Source organism: Strix aluco, chromosome 6, assembly GCF_031877795.1.
Source record: "Strix aluco isolate bStrAlu1 chromosome 6, bStrAlu1.hap1, whole genome shotgun sequence".
Taxonomy (NCBI): Eukaryota; Metazoa; Chordata; class Aves; order Strigiformes; family Strigidae; genus Strix; species Strix aluco.
In genome coordinates, this window is record NC_133936.1 from 42,629,187 (window position 1) to 42,648,620 (window position 19,434).

Here is a 19,434-nt window from a genome sequence, read left to right on the forward strand (position 1 = left end):
ACAGCGTTTCTACACCTTGAGAAGTAGCCAGCTTCTCTGCAGAGAGGGGCACAGCTAGATCTGTCTGCATGTCCCATCTGTCCTTCCCCCAAAACCTTACTCATAGCCCCAGCTAATGCAATGTTAAATCCGTGCTCCGCAAGTCCCTGCGGAAGACAGCTCTGCTGTTCCCCTGACCAGTGACTCACAGGATGGGTGTCTCGTGATGTCCCTGGAGAGCAGAAGCCCAGCAGATGGGGAGGGGAGGTGACAGGGGTGCCCGGAGCCAGGGGTGTCCAGACAGAAGCCCTGCAGCCCCCCACCATGCTGGTCCGAGGGCAGCACCATCCCTGCTGCTTCTGCGCCCCAGGAAGCCAGTGAGGACTCATGGGGTGCCAGCCAGCAGCCACGGGAATGTGCTTTTTGGGGCTTCCCTAAAGCTTTGCCCAACCCTCAGCAAAGCCTATTTAGGATTTTGGAAAGAATAGTGATGTGGCTGGTACACGGGGTGTAACCATCATGGAGCCCTGACTCGGGCAGCTGCTGCCTTCATGCTGCCTGCAGAGCTGCCTGTTGGAGTCATCAGGGTAGGGGAAGCACGCAGCAGGTCCTCCTGGCTTGCACGGTTGGATTTTTACCCTGCAGCATTGCCTTTCCCTCGTGGGAGGCAAAAAAAAAATGGTGTGAAAAGTGGGTGCGGGTGCCTTTGAGCTGGTTGCATGACGAGATGCTGTCGCCTGCCTCGCGCGTGTGGGGCGAGCTCTGGTTGCTCACCGGTTTCCTTCCCTCCCCCCCACCCCGCCATTCATTTCAGATACTGTTTATGGCTTTGGGTAAACACATGGGGCTGGGTTTTTCCTAGTCTATATTTAATCCTAGTCTATATTTAAAGTGCTTTCAGAGGAGTTTGCAGACCATTGTCTCAGCCGTGGCTGCAGAAGTGATTTCTAAACAAATATTGCCCGGTCCACCCTTGTTTCCCACCACCCTACTCCTGACTGTCCCCTTTTATTCTCACATAGCCCGAGTTTGAAGGCTTGCTGGTTATCTGTCCTGCCTCTGCATTCAGAAACATCTCGGGTCTGTCCCCTGGGACTGTCAGCTCCAAAACATGACTCCCACCCCACGTCCAGCCATGGGGGGGCATGCACCCACATCCCTTCCTGTGTGTGAGAGCGTTACTGCATCCGGGATGCACTGAGACGTAGGCAAGATGCTGCTTTCAGGAGAGGAAATACCTTTTTATAATCGCTCGTTTTGATGTACGTTCTTGCTGCCTTTTGAGACTATAGGGTGTACGTAGGGGGGATTTTTCCATCTTTTTCCACACAGTCACATCTGTCCAGACCTTTAGCATAAAGCTTCCCGTATAGTTGCATAAATTGAGTATGGGGGAGCATCCCTGCAAATGCCAGGCACTGTGAGGCGTGTGGATACGTTGGTGAGAGTTGTCAGTGCACGGCTGTAATGATTCGTATAAAAATTTATTTGGCACTGGACTACCAGGCAGGTGTTTAAAAATATATTCATGGCTTGCACTTTGATTCATGGGAGAAATCACCTACCTGTCCCTGGTTTCTTTCTTGCTTTGTGCAGTGCTCGCCAAGCAAGGGTGACCTTTGGGCTGTCAAAGTGGTTTTGTTTTTCAGCAGGATTGTGTGCAAGAATTGCTAGAATTGGTGAAAACTTTGCCGCTTGAGCTATTTCTGTGATGACAACACTGTGTACCTCGTGCTGGATTTTTTGCCTGTGTAGCTGGGGAGAGCTTGAACCCTCCAGCTAGGGAGGAAGAAAACCCTACGAGAGCCCACCTAGTGTCTGCAGGGTCTCTTTAGGGGGAGGCAGCAAGTGTTTAGGGTCTTTGCTGGAAAACGTGCAATCCCAAACAGCGCCTCGCATTAATGAGAAACAACACATCGTGGTGGTGCTTTGCAAAGGGGTGAGCTGGATGGGTGGGGAACCAGACTAGCTAACGAGAGCATCTTTCCTCCCTTCCTTCTTTCAAACTGACTGCTTATTGCTTTTTCTTGCTGCTGACGGCGGCTCCAAGTACCCTGTTTTACCTGGCCCGGCTCTGATAAGGACAGTCTTGACTCAAAGCCTGGTTTCTCTGTATTTAATGCCTGCCAAGCCCTCTCCCCTTGGAGTGCTCCCAGCAGAACCCAAAACAATGCTCTTCTCAAAGGGAAAAGTGTTTGCACACAAGTTCTCCTTTCCCTTTTCTGGCTGGAGCCTGGTGCATCCCTTCCAGCTAACTGCATTCCCAGCATACCGGCCCAGGGGATGGCTTGGGAAGCATTTCAAGCAGGCTGGAGTATCTCCTGCTCAGGCTCTCCCCTGCAAATTTCCTCTTACTGCATTCCAGAAAAGGGCACCGAATCCTTCAGGGCTTGCTGTGCCCATTGGAGAGACACCCGCTGATTTAATAACAGCCAGCTGCAGCAAAAGCATTCGGCGCTTGTCTTCATGTTTTCATCAGCTCCGTATTCCCACGTGAGGAATTTGGGTTTGGGGGTTATTTTCTGCTTGATCTGATTTTTCAAGCAGAGGGAGCAAAAAAAAAATAAATGGCATGAGAGGGGGAGAAAGGAAAAACAGTGTTAGGAGCGGATGAAAAGCCCTTTGGGCGCGAGACTAAAGCAGGGGATTCGGATATAACTTTTAATTGCCCAGGGCTTTATTTTTAGGAGCTGTTGGTGCTTTGCAGCCAGGCTGGAGTTTCATGGCAGGTTTGCAGGGAGCAGGATGTAGGGATGTCTGTAGGGATGCTGGATGGCAGGATTTACCAGGATGTCAGGTACATCGGACCACGTACCTGCTCCCTGGTGCGAACCTGGCTCTGTGCTCCAGCCTTGCCTTCAGCTAGCGGAGAGGCACCAGGCTTACCTGCTCGCCCACATGCTCTTGGCCTTTCTGGCCACCCTCCAGGCTCTAGAGGACATGGGTGACACCAGAAGCAGTCTTACCAGCGCTTGCATCAGCCGCTACGTTGGTTGAAGTGCCGATATATTCTGTGGGCAGTGGGAAATTGGGTTAATTTTCCTCTCAGCTCTGGTATCCTGATGCAGCTGCTCTTCCACAAGGTTTCTGGAAGTGTTTCTGCAAACATTTCTGGGGAAAAAAAAAAAAAAAAAAAAGAGAAAAAACTCTTTATTTTTATTTTTGCTCAAGTGAAGCAGGGCAGTTGGTGGAAGAAGGGATGTTTCTGTGCTTGGTCCTTGCCTGATTGGCTGGGCGAGGGGAGGGATGCAAGGAGCAAGCGGGAAGAGCCAGTCCCTATCTTAGGAGATTGTGGTGCTGCAGTGGGAGAGAGTGATGACCGGGTTGAACACGCAAAAAGCCCAGTCCTGTGAGCCCTCCACGCTCACTAACCACTGCCCTGGGCTCCAACAGCATCTGCATGCTTGATGGTTTCATAAATATGTATTATAGAAATGTGCAAACACCCTGAAAGCTCTTATGAAATGGGGAGAAGGACCAATGGATGAGCCTGAGAGCAACATATCCCTAAATAACTCTTAAAGGCAAGTGGGCTGCTTTGTACAGGGTTGGGGCCAGACGTAGCATTGTCCTCGCTATCCAAAGCCCTCAGTGATTTGTAGGCAGTGCCGTGCTTACTAGGAGCACCCTAGTTATCTTTCATGATGCTTTAAGGAAAACATGAGGGTGTGCTCCTGTATCGGCACCACAGCCTGTGCCTGCGGAGAACGGCGGCGGCGCGTGGGTGGCGTGGTGGGACCTGAAGCCTTTGCTAACGTGCTGGGGTTTGTTTCTTTCTCCCAGGTGATGCTGGGGTCCCCATAGCCAGCTTTGCTCGCGGAGGGGCCATGGCCACCTAGCGCTCCCTGGGACCACGGGGGTCGGCTGGGCCGGAGATGGCAGCACAGAGGATCCGGGCGGCCAACTCGGGCGGCCTGCCGCGGTGCAAGTCGGAGGGGACCCTCATCGACCTCGGCGAGGGCTTCGCCGAGACCAGCCTCTGCGACGTCAAAGGTGCGGGGGCACGGGGTGGGTTGGGACGGTCCCCCCCTCCTCGGTTAGGTGCATCTTCTCGCCCCTGGGGTGCAGGAGGAGGGGTTGGTTAGTAATTAGCAGACAGCAGCTGATGGGGAAGAGCAGCAAGCGCTGATGGGTGTGGACCTGACACCAGGAGAGGCAGCAGCCAAGAGGTGACAGCAACAGAGTGATTTGCAAGGGTTTGTTTTCCCCTTTCCCAGAGCTGGGAGCTTGCAGGTTGTTTGAATAATCCTTTTTCTTCCTTTTATTGCTTTTTCTTTAGCTGTATTTACCTTACCCAGCATAAAAGCTGTGTTCAGGTGAGAGGGGAACTACTGTTCCCCTGGCAGAAATGGATCCCAAGAAATAACTCTAGGTGGAAGTTAGCATGTGCCAAGGGCCTTTAAAAATAAACATGCACAAAAGCAATTGCTTTTGCAGGCCTAGCAAGAAGAGACCCGAACATCAAACACTCTCTCTCTGCAAATTAGGTTGTTTTTAATTCAAAAATAGGAATTACTCATATTCTCCAAGGGGTTTGCTGGTACCAGCACATCCCTGTTAACCCTGCTGCTGTGCCAGCTCCGTGCACAGCTTGGGGAGGACACCCCATCTGATCCAAAGGGATGGGGAGACCAAAAATGCCCCGTCCTGCAGACAGCTCTGGCTGTAGTGCTGTGGTTAACGGTGGCTTCCTACCAGGGCAGCAAAATAGTTTCAGTACAGACTTTATATAATAGTTTTATGCTGAATAAATGTCCTCATGGCTTTGCCTACCTGGTGGTGGAGGAAGTGGATTAACGATGAGTTGTTTAGGACGTGTACAAACTTCTTAATATTTGATCCCCAGCATATTTTTAAAGACTTTTCCTTCACTCATCTGTGTCTTCCCTTGCCTTGTAGTTTCTGTGTCTGAGAAGTGCTGCCAGCCTGCAGCTAGTGACCACAGGCATGCGTAATCTGATCTGCCATCCCTTTGTCTCTGGGATTTTAGGGGCTTCCTGTGTTTCTTAAATTCCCCTCTTCCCTCCAGAGAGTTCATGAGCCTCCTGAAGCAGGTGTTGTTCCAGTTCTCTTGCAGTTCCCTGTTGGTAAAAATCCAGCTCTCCTTGTTTTCATATGTCTGTCAAGCGAGATAACACATATTTGAATGTTGATGTAACATCACCTGCAGCTTGTTTATAGTGCTTTTTACAGAAATAGGTCCTAAAAGTGAGAGCAAAACCAATAAGTATGGTGACAGTGTGAGTATCTGCGGGCTTGACCCAGCTGTTTTTCTTGTAATTGGGATCCCCTTGGCAAAATGACTTTCAGCTGGCACCGCTGAAAGGGAGATTGAAGATGCTGCTAGGACCGCGGCAGCACTGCAGGAGGGCGATGCTGTGCTTCTTTCTGAGGGTTCAAACTACACAAGCTTCTTCAGGAATGGAGTTAGTTTTTGTTGAGGAGCTTTGAAATACAGGTGCTATGTAAAAGGAGCGAGCTGCTGGGTTTTTTGGCTGGTGTGATGTGAAAAAGTAGGTGTATGATGTGCCCTTAGTTGTTTCTTACACTGAAACATGTTTCACATGTGCAGGAGAGGGGTTGTGGCAGAGTGAGAGCACTTTTAGCCTGTGCTGAATATTATCTTGGGTTTATGTTACCTTGGGTTATCATACAATCTCTTTGAAGGGAAGGCATTTGCCAGCAGCAGGCAGATGACTATTTGCATGGAGAGTGCAACGGCCGTGCTAAAGAGCCAGTGGCCAAAGACCTTGAGATACCGCTGAGCAAACTGGTAGGATAATTCCCTTGCAGCAATTGTTGAGAACCCCCCGTAATTAACTTCTGTTATCTTAACTGTGAACACTTCAGGGGGTGCCTGCCACTCTAGCATGTGCCCATAGGAGCTTAGCTCCCAACACCCCAGGTGAAAAGGACAGCTGATAAGAAGCGACTCCCACTCCCTTAAAACTCCCTCCAACACGTCTTCTTGTGCATCACTCATCAGGGGGATTAGCAAGGCTGTGGGATGCTGGTGCCTCGTACAGGAGCAGCTGTATGGGGCCCTACATCAAGGGGAGGCTTGTTGCTAAGGCACTTGACTGCATCAGGAGGATAACAAGCTACTGCTGCTCCTGTCTCTGCTCCTGCTGCTCTTCCCAGCTGTGTCAATGCCCATCCCTTTAGATCACAAACCCTCTGGGGAAGAGCAAGGTGAACGTATCAGAAGTAGCAGAGGGAGAAGTTTTGTTTAAAACTTTTAGGGCGAAGTGGGAGGAAATACCTGCACGTTTGAGAGGTTATAAAGCTACCTTACTTCGCAGCTTAAAGTAGCTCCGTTTGTTGACCTGAAATAAATGATTGCAGGTAAGTTGTGTCTCTCTTGTGGATTGCTTACAGGGCTGTTTTCTTCTTGGCTTTGCAGTGCCTTCTCCTAGTGCCTTGCTGGTTGACAATCCCACGTCCTTTGGAAATGCGAAGGAAGTAATAGCAATCAAAGATTACTGTCCGACTAATTTCACCACTTTGAAGTTCTCTAAGGGGGACCACCTTTATGTCTTAGACACGTCAGGAGGTGAGTGGTGGTACGCTCACAACACCACGGAAATGGGTTACATCCCTTCCTCCTACGTCCAGCCTGTGAACTACCGCAACTCTTCCTTAACGGACAGCGGGATGATAGACAATCTACTGGAGAGCCCTGACGAGGGGGTCAAGGAGTTAGACCTGCTGGGAGAATGGACTGACACGAAAAGGAACTCTGCAAAAACCTACAATAACAACCCGTTCTTGAATGGAGTCCAGACAAACCCATTTCTGAATGGGAATTTGCAAACAGCGCCCAGCTCGGACAAAGAGTCCAACTCTAACATCGCCGTTGACTTGCTGCTCTTTGACACAGCAGCTCCTACTTCAGCGGTTTCCAGTTCGGCCACTAATAGCAGCTTGGGTAACATTTTTGATGAGTTTCCATCCACAAACAGGCTGGATCTGGAACAGCCTGTGAAAAGGGACAACCCCTTCTTCAGAAGTAAACGCTCCTACAGTTTGTCCGAACTGTCCGTTCTTCAGGCCAAGTCAGATGCTCCAGCATCATCGGGTTTCTTCAGTGGTTTGAAGTCTCCCACCCCTGAGCAGTTCCAGAGCCGGGAAGATTTTAGAACAGCATGGCTGAACCACAGGAAGCTGGCTCGGTCTTGCCATGACTTGGATTTGCTTGGTCAAAATCCTGGCTGGGGTCAGACACAACCAGTGGAGACCAACATTGTCTGCAAGCTGGATAGCTCTGGTGGGGCCGTTCAGCTTCCAGACACCAACATCAGCATCCACGTGCCAGAGGGTCACGTGTGCCCTGGAGAAACACAGCAGATCTCCATGAAAGCGATGCTGGATCCACCACTGGAGCTGAACAGTGACAAGTGCAGCACCATCAGCCCAGTGCTGCAGATCAAACTCAGCAACATGGAGGTGAAAACCTTCATCATTCTGGAGATGAAAGTGTCAGCAGAGATCAAGAATGACGTCATGAGCAAGAGTTTGGTAGGGCTGCAGTGCCTGCGGAGCGACATGAAAGAGGGGCCGTACGTGCCGATGCAGCTGAGCTATTCGTATGGGGACACGATCCAGGTGCAGCTGGAGAACCTGGAGCCTTGCATGTACATCGCGGCCGTAGCCCAGGGGCAGAACATCCTCTACCCTTACACCGTTTGGGATTACATCAGCAAGAAGATCACGGTTGGCGTCTATGGCCCAAAACACATTCACCCTTCCTTTAAAACTGTTGTGGCCATGTTTGGGCACGAATGTGCACCCAAGACTCTCCTGGTGAACGAGGTCACAAGACAGTCCCACAGCCCGGCTCCTGTCGCCCTCCAGCTCTGGGGAAAGCATCAGTTTGCTCTGTCACGTCCTCAAGACCTCAAGCTCTGCATGTTCTCCAACATGACTAACTACGAGGTGAAAGCTAGTGAGCAAGCCAAAATTGTGCGGGGCTTCCAGATGAAGCTGGGCAAGGTCAGCCGCCTTATCTTCCCCATTGCATCCCACGACCCCAACGAGCTCTCAGACTTCACGCTAAGGATACAGGTCAAGGATGACAAGGATGCCATTTTGACCCAATTCTGTGTCCAGACGCCGCAGCCACCTCCAAAAAGTGCCATCAAACCAATGGGGCAGAGGCGGTTCCTCAAGAAGAACGAGGTTGGAAAGATCATCCTTTCACCTCTGGCTGCCACCGCCAAGTATCCAGTTTTTCAGGACCGGCCAGTGTTGAGCTTGAAGTATGGCAAGCTGCTGAAGACAGTGGTGAGGCAAAGCAAGAACCACTATTTGCTGGAATACAAGAAAGGAGATGTCATAGCCCTCCTCAGTGAGGAGAAGATCAGGTTAAAAGGACAGCTGTGGACCAAGGAGTGGTATATTGGCTACTACCAGGGAAAAATAGGCCTTGTGCACACCAAAAACGTGCTGGTGGTTGGGAAGGTCAAGCCCAGCTACTTCTCTGGGCCAGATCTCACCACCAGCCTGTTGCTCGAGCAGATCCTGAGACCCTGCAAGTTCCTGACCTACATCTATGCCTCTGTGAGGACTCTGCTCATGGAGAACCTCAGCAGCTGGCGGTCCTTTGCTGATGCGCTGGGGTACTTGAACCTTCCGCTCACGTTCTTCTGCCGAGCGGAGTTGGACAGTGAGCCGGAGCGAGTGGCCTCTGTCTTGGAAAAGCTGAAGGAAGACTGTAACAACACTGAGAACAAGGAGAGGAAATCTTTCCAGAAGGAGCTGATGACGGTGAGTCTGAGGTCTGACGAGGGGGGTCTTAATTCCCTGCCGTGCAGAGTGAGTAGGGTGAACGGGAGGTGGAAGTTTCCTAATTCAGTCTGTAGAAAATGAAGTTCGTCTTTAAGGTCTTCTGCAGGCTGCTCAGCACAGCCAGGAGGAAGTTCAGCCCTGCGGTTGTACGTGTTGGTGGGCTCCTGGTTTAATGGGATCATGGCCATAAATGAGGGACACTGGGTGAAATACCACAGTTCCATGTTGTGTGAGGGCCGCCAGCAGCTTGCTTTGGAAGGTAGCTAATCTGAAGCCTCTCAAGATCAAGGTGATTTTGGTCCAGTGTTTTCATAGCACTCGATGGGTCCCTGCTGCTGGGTATTTAAGTTTCAGCTTTCCATGATGCATGCTTTGAGGAGTTCGCCGAGAGCTGCTGGTCTTCTCAACTCTAGTGTCAAAGCATACATTGTTGAAGGCAATACTGATGTAAAACTGGAAAAAAAGGCAAGAAACACAAAAGCTTTTCATTCCTATATGGAGCGGGGTAGGCGAGCCACTTTTCAGGTCACGTACTTTTACATCAGTGATGTCAAAGCACGCTGGAGAGGGGTTTTGCAGCTGCTGTGAAGAAGGATGCTATGCCTTCATGAAACAACCTCAAATTCCCCTATAATAATGTCAGGTTGTGTCTGCCCCATCTCTCTTTGAATGGCAGCAAAAACAAGGGCACCTCTGAGCTGGGTTGCTTTACATCCAACTGCGGACCGTGTTTGCAAATTGAAATGCACGGCTTGCTTCTGTCCTGAAAGGCACTTGAGGAAGTGCTGCCTGTGAGTTTTTCTAGGATGCTGTTAGGAAGTCTCTTATGAGGAATCATCTTCGTGATCATTTCTGGCATTTCACAGGAGGTGAGCCAAAGAAAACACAGGACTAAATGTCTGGAAGAGATTTGCAGCTCTCGCCTCTTAACAGGCTCTCCCACAGAAGCAGGATAACCGAGTTACAGCAAATCATGTGGTTTAAAATGCCAATCGAATTAAGGAATAGCGACAGCTCCGCTTGGCGATGATGGGCGCAGGCAGCAGCATGCAAAATGACATTACGAGTAGGCAGCCTGGGTAAAGAGGACTGAAGCCAAATGAAGTATTTCATTTCCCAAACTCCCTTTAATAAGAAGGGGGAAATTTGAGGATCGAGTATGAGGTGTAAGGTGTTACAAAGAGTATGGAGCCCTTTGTTACTCATGGAAATATTGTCCAGCGAGTTCCCAGTGCCTGGGTACCACTTTGTGGCCTGTGGGGCAGTGTTCTAGCTTTGACTTTCAGGTGCCAGGTCGTGCCAGCAACGTGTTGAGGGGTTCTTCTGGCCATCATCTGCAGTTGTCTCTCTTCTTTCTGGGGCCATCCAGGAAGGGAAAATACCCACCATGGTAGCCAAGGCTGGTGTCTGGCCCTGTGGTTCCCTCAAGGGAGGGTTTGCTTCTTTAATCATTAGCCTGGGCGAATGATGGGATGGGATGGAATCTGTGCTCCTCGTGCTGGATGCTTCCAAGGGCTTCGTGCTGTTTGCCTTACCGCTTTGCAAACCTGTAAGCGTTTCTTTTATTTATTCCCTTTTGTCTCCAGGGATCCCAGGCAGTCTGTAGGTCATGGAAAATCTATGCCAGACCTCAGTGGGGAGACAAAGGGAAGGATAAGGCTCTTTGGATACTCAGGGAGCAGCTAACTCAAGGGGAGGGCTGTAAGGCAGGAAAACATCACACTCCCCAAGGGATGCCTTGAGTGCGGAGTCCCAGAGCAGGTTTTATTTCTCTTGTTTGAATGGAGGCTAATCCTGAGCATTGGCTCTGTTTCCTATTATTTGTGAGTCTGAGCCTGTTGATAAAGGATGAGCTCCCTTCCTGGTGGAAGATGATTCTTCTTCTAAACTCCTTGCTGCTGTCAAATCCTCCTTAGCTTATGGAGAAATTAGATTGAGCCTGTTCTTAAAAAAAAAATAAATTAAAAAATAGATGTTTCAGGGGGTGACAATGGAGCAGTAATGTATTATGTTGTGTTTAAATCTGATTTTATTTGTAACAAATGGACTCGCTTTCTGCCGTCTACTGGCAAGAAGAACCGGTTGGATTAAGTGCTGATCTGGCCATTTCATCTTAAAGTTGGTTGTCTCCTCTCAAAGGGACTGTGAAGGGAGAAATAGTAAGCAGTCTTATCTGACTTCAGCATTGAGTACACAAAACTGCAGCCGCAGAGCCATGCACCAGCAGCCAAGCATGGAAAAGCCTGGTCATGATGACTAGTTAATAAGTAATCTGCATTTAATTATTATTTTTCTAATCTAGCACTAGCAAGTGGTGTGTGAAGGTAACTGGGGGAATATTGCTCAGAAGTTAGTCATCACATCAGAAAGAGAAACCTACCTCTCTGCCCATCGAAAGCAGGCAGTACACAGGCAGTCTTGCTAAAAAAGCCTAAGCACAGATGCAAGAAGACCTCGTTGCAGCTGGGCCAACGGTACCTGGCCATGCAGTGGCTGCACTACCTGCTCCTTGGGAGCTGGGGTTAGACGTGTCATGGCACACAGCATTTCTCCCTTTCTCTGGAATTTTAAGATGGTGTTTTTATAGAGATTCGCATTTATCATCCTTTCCAACAGACGCTGCCTTTGGGAAAAACATGGGTCTTCTGGGAATGCCGCTGGGTGTGTCAGCAGAGCGCTGTGGAAACGATGAACTTTTTCTTCTCCAGGCTGCTTCTAAAGATCATACAGAAGATGATGTTGGGATTTTTTTTCCCCCATTGTTTTCTATCGTTTGTTCTGACTGGAGGTGTCTGCATGCTGCCTTTCTTCCACCAAAATATACTGCCTGCAGACCCCAAAGAGCTGCTGGTGGGCTCAAGCAGTCCTTAATTGTCCTCCAGGGTGTCCATTGCCTGGCCCAGACCATGCCAGCCCAAGGTTGCTCATGTCAGGCCCCTCTTGCTCCTCCATCCCAAAGCAATCTGCTGGCAAATGGTAGTCCCTGTGCTGAATTTGGGTCTGGAGGGAAAGCCTCACTCCTGCCCGTCTTCTGTCTTCATGGGAACAAATCTCCACCACATGCATAGACTCTGAACATTTCTCCCCTAAGGAACCACGCTGCGCCATGCTGAAGTTGGTGGGGCTGTTTTCTGGAGGGCATGGCTTGTCTTTGCATGGCCAAGTTGCTTGCAGCACCGAAGGAGGAGGAGTTGCTTGCAGGCTTCCAACAAAGCCTTTTCATGTACAACACATGTAAGCCTTACCCTGTGCCCCTATCCATCAGTAGAAAGCTGCAGAAATGCAACCGATGTCTTCCAGCTGTTGTGTTGTCAGGCTCCTTGCTCCATGGACAGTATAAACCAACTCACTTTTATTTTCTGGGGCTGGCAGGAAATCTTTACTGCCTTCCCATCCCCGGTGCAGCAGTTGCAGATCCTGTGTTCTTGCTCCCATGCAGTTTTGCTCTTGGGGAAAAACAAAGCAGCTGCCTGTGGTTGCTTTGATGGTACCTTCCTCGAGCCACCTGGGAGTGTGGCTGATGGCACTTGGTGTCATTTCAGAAGTGATACCTTAAGCACCCTGACACCCAGCTGGTCACCATGTTCAGGGAAGTTGCCCCGCAGAGCCTGTGCCTGACTGTTAGGTAAAAAAAAAATAGTGTTTAAGATCGTGTGTAGTGCAGTATTTTAAATGTGTATGACTGGTGATTTTGGGGCTGCTGACAGCCAAGAGAAGCAAGTAAAAGATATTTAATGCCTAAATCAAGTGTTATTTTGGGGAGTGCTTGTACAGAGCCAACATGTTTGGGCCAAAAACCTGACCTGTATCCTGGAGAGGGTGATGGAGCCTGTGCATGAGCATCCTCTCACCCAGTGGGTCTCACTGACCCCTTGGGGACACCCAGGGCTCTTTTCCCCACATTTGAAGAGGTCCCAGGGAGGGGCTGTGGCACGGTGCCACCTTGGGCACATCACGTGCCTGCCACGCTCGGGTCACATTCCTGTCCCTGCAGCAGTTCATGGGACACTTACTGCTTACAGTAACCACATCTCTGCTTCCCCCACTGATGTCTCAGGGGGGTGACTAATGCATGATAACACTTGGACCCCCCGCAGTGCTTTCCAATTTAAATGCTATTTTAAGAAAAAATCATTAATTTAAAAAGTCCGTTTCCATAACAGCTTCCGTGCGGGTCTTACACTGTGCTTGGTGGGCACATGTAAACTTGGTGATGCTTTCTGCTCCTGGGGCAAAAGAGTTTTTACTCCTTTAGTTTGGCTAAAGATGGGGAAGAAACAAGTCCCTCCCCAGCTCAGCTGGCTCCTCTGGAGCGCATCGGGGTCACAGCTGGACCGCGGGGGGCTGCATATTTGTGCGTGGGAGATTGAGCAGGGCTGGAGGACCATGAAGGTTGTGGTGATGGGCACGGGCAGGGGTGGCTGTGCATCTGCAGGTGGTCTTTGGGGTTGCCTGTTCTTTCTGGCTTGGTTTGCTTTCTTCCAGATGCTGGTTTCCATCATTAAAGGATGGGAAATGGGATTCTACACTTCAGAGCCGGGATGCAAATTCAGCCTCCCCTGGATGCCTTTTAAGTAGAGGCGCTTCTGCGCTGCTTTGAACTGGGATTTGAATATCAAACCATCTCCTTTGCTGTGTGCTAGTCTGGTGGAGTTGTCTCGGAGCTGCTCCGAGGTTAATAAATGCTTTGGAGGGTGCTGGCAAGGCACAGCCCAGGTCACGCCTCAGCAGGGAGCACGGCTGGGTACTGAGGGATGGAGACACAATGGGTGTACCCAGCTCTCCAGGGAAGCTTGTGCTGGGCGAGGGAGGAGGATGGAAAGAAGTTGGAGTGTAATCCCAAAAGCACCTGCTGGAGGATTAAGTCTGTTGTGAGCCCTGCTAATCCTGGCTGGGCAGTCAGGGCTTCCAGGGGATGCCTGTGTCCACCCACCTTTCATGTATTTCTGTGTCAGAGGGAGCGAGTCGTGCCCGGGCTGAAAAAAAAGTGTGTTGCTGTTACCACTCCCCCTTTGGCTGCGACCTTAGTGGCCATGTGTCCTTCTTGCATCCCATCCCCACCTGGCTTTGGTGCTGTCCCTATCTCCCATCACCTCTGCCCACTCTCCTGTGTTTTCCCCAGCCTGTAATGTGTGTGTTGAGCCGCCTCAGCTCAGATCACCAGGGGCAAAGCACAGGAAGTAGGTGGTTCTGTGGCCATCAGTAGGTTTCAGAGTTAATGTGCTGCATGGCAGGGAGCAATCCGTGTCTTCCAAAGCTGCTGCTTAGAGTGATTATACAGGTTTCAATTATGTGGCTCTCCCAGCTGCTTTACTTGATGCTGTTTTCTTGTTTACTTGGAGCAGCAGAAGGAACAGGAGAATCCGTCTCCTGCAGCTCTATCCGTTTTAACCCCTGCGGCGTGCTTTGCTCCCGCTGCCTCCGACCTGCTCAGCCTCCAACAAGAGATGAGAGTGGCTCATTTAGCCTGCTTTGCTAAATACCAGTTGTTTTGGGAACTGGACCCAGGCAATCAGGCGGAAAGGCAGGTTTGAGGATGCTAAATCTGCCCGTCCTTAGGACCATCTGAATCCCAAATCCTCCGCCTGCAGAGAGGGTGGTGAATCTGTGGGTTGGGTGGTAATGTAACATTGCTGGAGAGGAGGTGGTTATGGCACAGGTGTGAGATCTAAATGCTTCTTGGTGCCCTTTTTAAAAAAAAAACACTAATGCTCTTTTAAATGTATTTTCCTTGCTTAACAAGAGGGTTTATTACTTCCCTCCTAGTACAGGAAACCAGTGTAAGCACTTTGGAGGAGCAAACAAATGCTGGTCTGCAGCTGTAATTAGATTTGAGCCCAGCTTTAAGCTGGAAACAGATAAGGGGAAAATCAACATGCATTTGCTTTGCAAATTGCTGGAGTGGTTTCAGATGTTTCCATCTTCCCCCAACTGTCCCTGTGAAATTGCCTATGTGAGGATTTAACCCTTCTTCTGTCCCAGAGCCAAACCAGCTGGGGTTTGCCCAGAGGATGTCAGGACCCGTGGCAGCAGAAGGATTCTGGTTGCTTGGGGACCACCACATCCACGGTGTCTGTAATAACCAGTCCCGTGCTGTTGTGAGGTGTGGGTGATGTTCCCGATGGGGACACGTGTGCCAGCGTGGTTCCTTGGGTGCTCACTGGTGTTCAGCATCCCTTGGGGGGGCTGTCTCCTGCATCCCTGAGCTGTGATTTGCCTTTACTGAAGTGATTCCCCCTGTTGAAACAGTGACCCCTTGGCGTTCGCCCATCCTGGAGCCACCATCCTGAGTCTGCTGGTGCCACACAGGAAAACAAGAGGGTACTTAGCAAACTATAGTCGGGGGCCTGTTTGCTTGATTTCTGTGTTTTTAAAAAGGGGATGCCTGTTTCATAATACAAAGCACCTTTCTGTAGCCATTTGAGGTTCGAGGTGGGATTTGCCCAGGGACTTGGGGTTGCTGCTGAGGCTGTTGAGGTCCACAGGTGCTGGCAGAGGTTGGGGGAGCCCTGGTGAGCGGGATGGTGGTTCTGTCAGTCAGATCCTGTCCTCTGATAATTGCCACTTAAACCCTTCCTTTCCTGGGCTGCATTGTGGGTTTTCTCCTATTGTACCTTGCTTTCCACTTTGAGCAGATGTTAATGTGATTTGCTACCTGAAGACAGGAGCTGCTCTGTCACTTTTTTCCTGCTAGAAAACAGTGACTGCTGCAGTTCCTTTTCCCCACTTCTTCAAAACCATTTGTAGAAAATCTCAACTTTTAGGTCAATAAATGACACCGAAGGAGGAGGTTTCTGCACTGGCACAGGAAGGCAGAGGGGTGGTGAGAAAAGCGAGAACATCCCAAGCTGAGTGATGGTCCTGTAGTGCTGTCAACTGGCCCTTTGCTGGGTCTCACCTCAGCCCATCTCCTCCCGAGGCTGGTGTCTTGTGTCCCATCCCAAAATGCTCTGGTTGGCCCATACCCACCCATCCGTGCTCCTCCGGGGCCGGGGAGGCAAGCTGCACAGACCGTGCTGGATTAGTTACCTTGATTAAAGACATCTGTTCATCTCAGCCCCTGGGATGCTTTAAACTGCTTATGTTGGTGCCTGAACATCTTGAGGGGTTGCCTGGAAAATAAGGCTGTTGGCCAGTCCAGGCTGTGCAAGCCTCGTTGAACAGGGGTAGGGTGCTTCGTTTAATTAATGGGATTCCTCTTCTGTTGAGCATGGTGGCCTGATTTCAACAGCTGTCGCTAGAAAGGAGCTGGGAAGATTTTTAGGGTGGCTTCTCAACCCTGCACAGTCCCCTGGGTCACCTGTCCTCTACCTCCTGCCTTGACTTTCTTGTTTGGTTTTCACCACCATCCTTCAGGCCCTGCTGAAAATGGACTGCCAGGGGCTGGTTGTCCGGCTCATCCAGGACTTCGTGCTGCTGACCACGGCTGTGGAGGTGGCCCAGCGCTGGAGGGAGCTCGCCGAGAAGCTCGCCAAAGTCTCCAAGCAGCAGATGGATGCCTACGAGGCCCCGCACCGGGACAAGATGGGGACGGTGGACAGCGAGGTGGGAGTGGACAGGTCTTGGTCTCTGTGGGTCCTCTAGGGTCACAGATACCTCCAGAGCATGTTCTTCTGGGGCACCCTTGGGGGATAAAAGGGATTTGGGTGTGCTGGGGAAATTTGGGGGTGTTTTTTCCCAGGAATGTGCTTATTCTGGGATGGGGGTGTGTTGGGGATGGCATCACTTGCTCACTGGCCATCCAGCCTGGCTCAGCTCTGATCCCCTCTGCCCCCTCGCTGCAGGCCATGTGGAAGCCAGCGTATGACTTCCTTCTCACCTGGAGCAGCCAGATGGGCGACAGCTACCGTGATGTGATCCAGGAGCTGCACACTGGCCTGGACAAAATGAAGAACCCCATCACCAAACGCTGGAAGCATCTCACCGGCACCCTGATCCTCGTCAACTCCTTGGACATCCTGCGGGCAGCTGCCTTCAGCCCACAAGACCATGAGGATTTTGCCATCTAGCTCCTGCCGTGATGTTTTTGTCCACATCTCATTTGCTGGGTTTTTTTCTGTGCTTTTTTTCCCCTCTTTTTTTTAAGCAGTTGACTTTAAAAAGAAGTGGAGGTTGCTCTCCCTGGGTTTTAAGAGGCCAAAGTTTGCAAGTTCTCCACCAGGACTGGAAATCAGCAAGAGACATCCCTCCTTGATGGGAAGGCACTCAGAAGGGGATGGCTTTTCATACAGCATTGATACCAGTTAAACTATTTCTTACTAAAAAACTTTAAAGGGGGCAAGAGGGTGGGGAGGGATCACAAAAGAGATCACATTTTCTAGGCATTTGCAAATAAAAGTCTAATTTTTGTAATGAGCAGTAAAGGTTGTAAGCACTTTGGGGGGAAGCTGTGACTGTTTTTTATGTTGTAGAAACCGCTTTTAAATTATCATTTTTGAGATGAACTTAAGTCATGTAAATACGTATTTTAAGAGGAAGCACAGTAAATGCCCTCCCCCACCACCACGGTCAGGCTTTGACAGACTCCCAGACGTGACTGTAAAGCACCGTATGAACTCGGGATGTCCTCAGCCCAACAAGCATCTTACACCAAAAAGGAGGGTGGGTTTTTTTTTTTTTAATTCACAGGCCCTGTGACCTGTTTAGTTGATTTTTGTTTTATTTTCGTGTCTCTGCAAACATGCATTTTCTCATTTGCGGACAGGGAGGTGCTCGTTGCCTGTTTTCAGATGCGTGGGTACCATTTTTTAACCAGGAGAAGTGGCTGCTGCCCCTCGTGCTTCATCCCACCAAGGTGCTGCAGGACATCTCTGGAAGAAGCTGGAGGTTTGGGGTTCAGCAGAGACCTCCTTGGGAGATGGACCAGGAGGGTGGTGAGAGTGGCTCACCCTGCTGCGGCAGCAAACTCCAGATGCTCCTGCTCTGGGGAGGAGGCCAGACAAGGGGAGGGAATTCATCCATATCCCTTTACACACCAAAAGAAAAAGAAGGAAAAGAGAAAAAGTTTCTCTTAATTTGAAATCCAAGCTCGCTGGAGGTGTTCCAGATGCGCTACACAACTCAACGCTCATTGCCATTGATTTCAGAGGGCTTTGAGTGGGACTCTTCAAGGTTCCTAAGTCCAGTTTAACTTGTAAATAGTCTTTGCTATAAACCTGGTGCCAACAAGCTAAATATTTGCATCACCATGTGCCCTGGTTTTTTTTCCCCCATTTGTTTTATAACCAAGTCTTTTGAATGATCGCCCCTCCTCTTTCCACTCCCCAGCTTTCAAATATTTTACATGGGAGGGAAATATTTTTGCACAAAAATTTTAAGTGCAAAGTCTTCTCGTAGTGAAATGCTGCTACAATGGAAAGGTTAGTTGTTAAAGGATGCTTTTCTTTCAGGTTAATCCCCCCAAAAGAAAACAAAGAATGGGAAAGGCATCCGACAGATCGTGCCGGCATGACGGCCTCAGGAAGGAACAGTCTCCTTTCCTCTTCCCAAAATCATATCCACAGAAACGATTACTCTCAACGGACCCCACAAGAAGTAAAAAGCACCTTAAATTTCTCCTCAGGGGCTTTAAGGAGTTTCCTATGCAATTTAACATAGCACAGAGAGAAGGTCTGTCAGCAGCCAAGACCACTATCTGTCCCCTTTCTCTTTCCCTAAGGCACCCTAAAAGCACATTTTTACCTGCACGAGCAGAAATCTCCATTGCAGTAAGGAATACCTCCTGCCAGAGTGTGCGTGCAGGCAGAGGGATGGTTTTCTCCTGGGGTTTTACCCAAATCTCAGCTTTCTCCTGGCAAGGTCTGGAGCTCTGCAGAACGGCTGCTCTGGGGACCCCCCAAGCCTCCTGTGTTTCAGGGATGTCCCTGAATAATTTCAGCCTTTTTTTTTTTTTTTTTTTAAACTCCCCCCGCCTTGTTTTTTCTATCTACCTCAGGTACTCCGTATACCCATCTTAACATTTCAGCAGCAGCCTAAAACATGCCGTGCTCAGCTCATCGATGGCATGCACCCTCCCTGGGACCCACGGGAGCACAGCCAGCACGTTTCGGGGCCAGTGGGGTGACTGCTGCATTCATTTGTCCTTGTCCTCAGTCCAAAATTTAGTCCCTCCTCACGTGCCAGGACTGGGCATACATCCTTTGGATGCCTTTTGTCTGCTAAATGTCAAGCTCTTCTCCAAAACTACTGCCTGGGCTTTGCGTTACCACCCTTTGTGCAGTAACTGGTTATTGTACTTAACATTTAATGTTCCTGTTTGTTGGTTTTGGTTTTTTTTTCTTTTTTTAAAGAAAAACGTTTTTGGAAAAAAAAAAAATTATGATTAAAGCTGTTACTATTCCAGTGCTCCCGAGTAGATGTCATCTACTGTTGTCTCTTCATCTCAAAGCAGCTTTGATGCGTGGGATTAATTTAGTGGGTTTTCCACCATGGGAATGATGTGTTTCTTGCAGCACGTTTCCACACCTAGAACCAGCAGTCCTCTGGGGCTGATCTCAATCCAATCCTCCTCCTCCACGCCTTACCACCCTGTACTCTCTGCGGGAAAGTCACTGGAAACGATCTGGCCTCTAAAGATGCTGCTTGTGTTCAAGCACTGGATAAGAAACTTTCTGAAGCGAGAAAATACTCCGTTTTGGCACAGAGGTGCTTTTCTGGTTGTTTTCTGAG

General features: G+C 49.8%; 1 protein-coding gene across 4 annotated transcripts in view; it reads left to right on the forward strand.

Annotated features, from left to right (window-relative positions):
* SH3BP4 (SH3 domain binding protein 4) overlaps positions 1 to 19,117 on the forward strand; it is a 39,370-nt gene extending 20,253 nt beyond the window's left edge. For all 4 annotated transcript variants that reach the window (XM_074829827.1, XM_074829824.1, XM_074829825.1 and 1 more), the window contains 4 exons: positions 3,763 to 3,972; positions 6,383 to 8,745; positions 16,123 to 16,311; positions 16,551 to 19,117. In XM_074829827.1, coding sequence (XP_074685928.1) covers positions 3,855 to 3,972; positions 6,383 to 8,745; positions 16,123 to 16,311; positions 16,551 to 16,775 — 2,895 coding nt within the window. In that variant the 5' untranslated portion in view covers positions 3,763 to 3,854 and the 3' untranslated portion in view covers positions 16,776 to 19,117. The remainder of the gene's footprint in view (positions 1 to 3,762; positions 3,973 to 6,382; positions 8,746 to 16,122; positions 16,312 to 16,550) is intronic.
* The last annotated feature ends 317 nt before the right edge of the window (positions 19,118 to 19,434 follow it).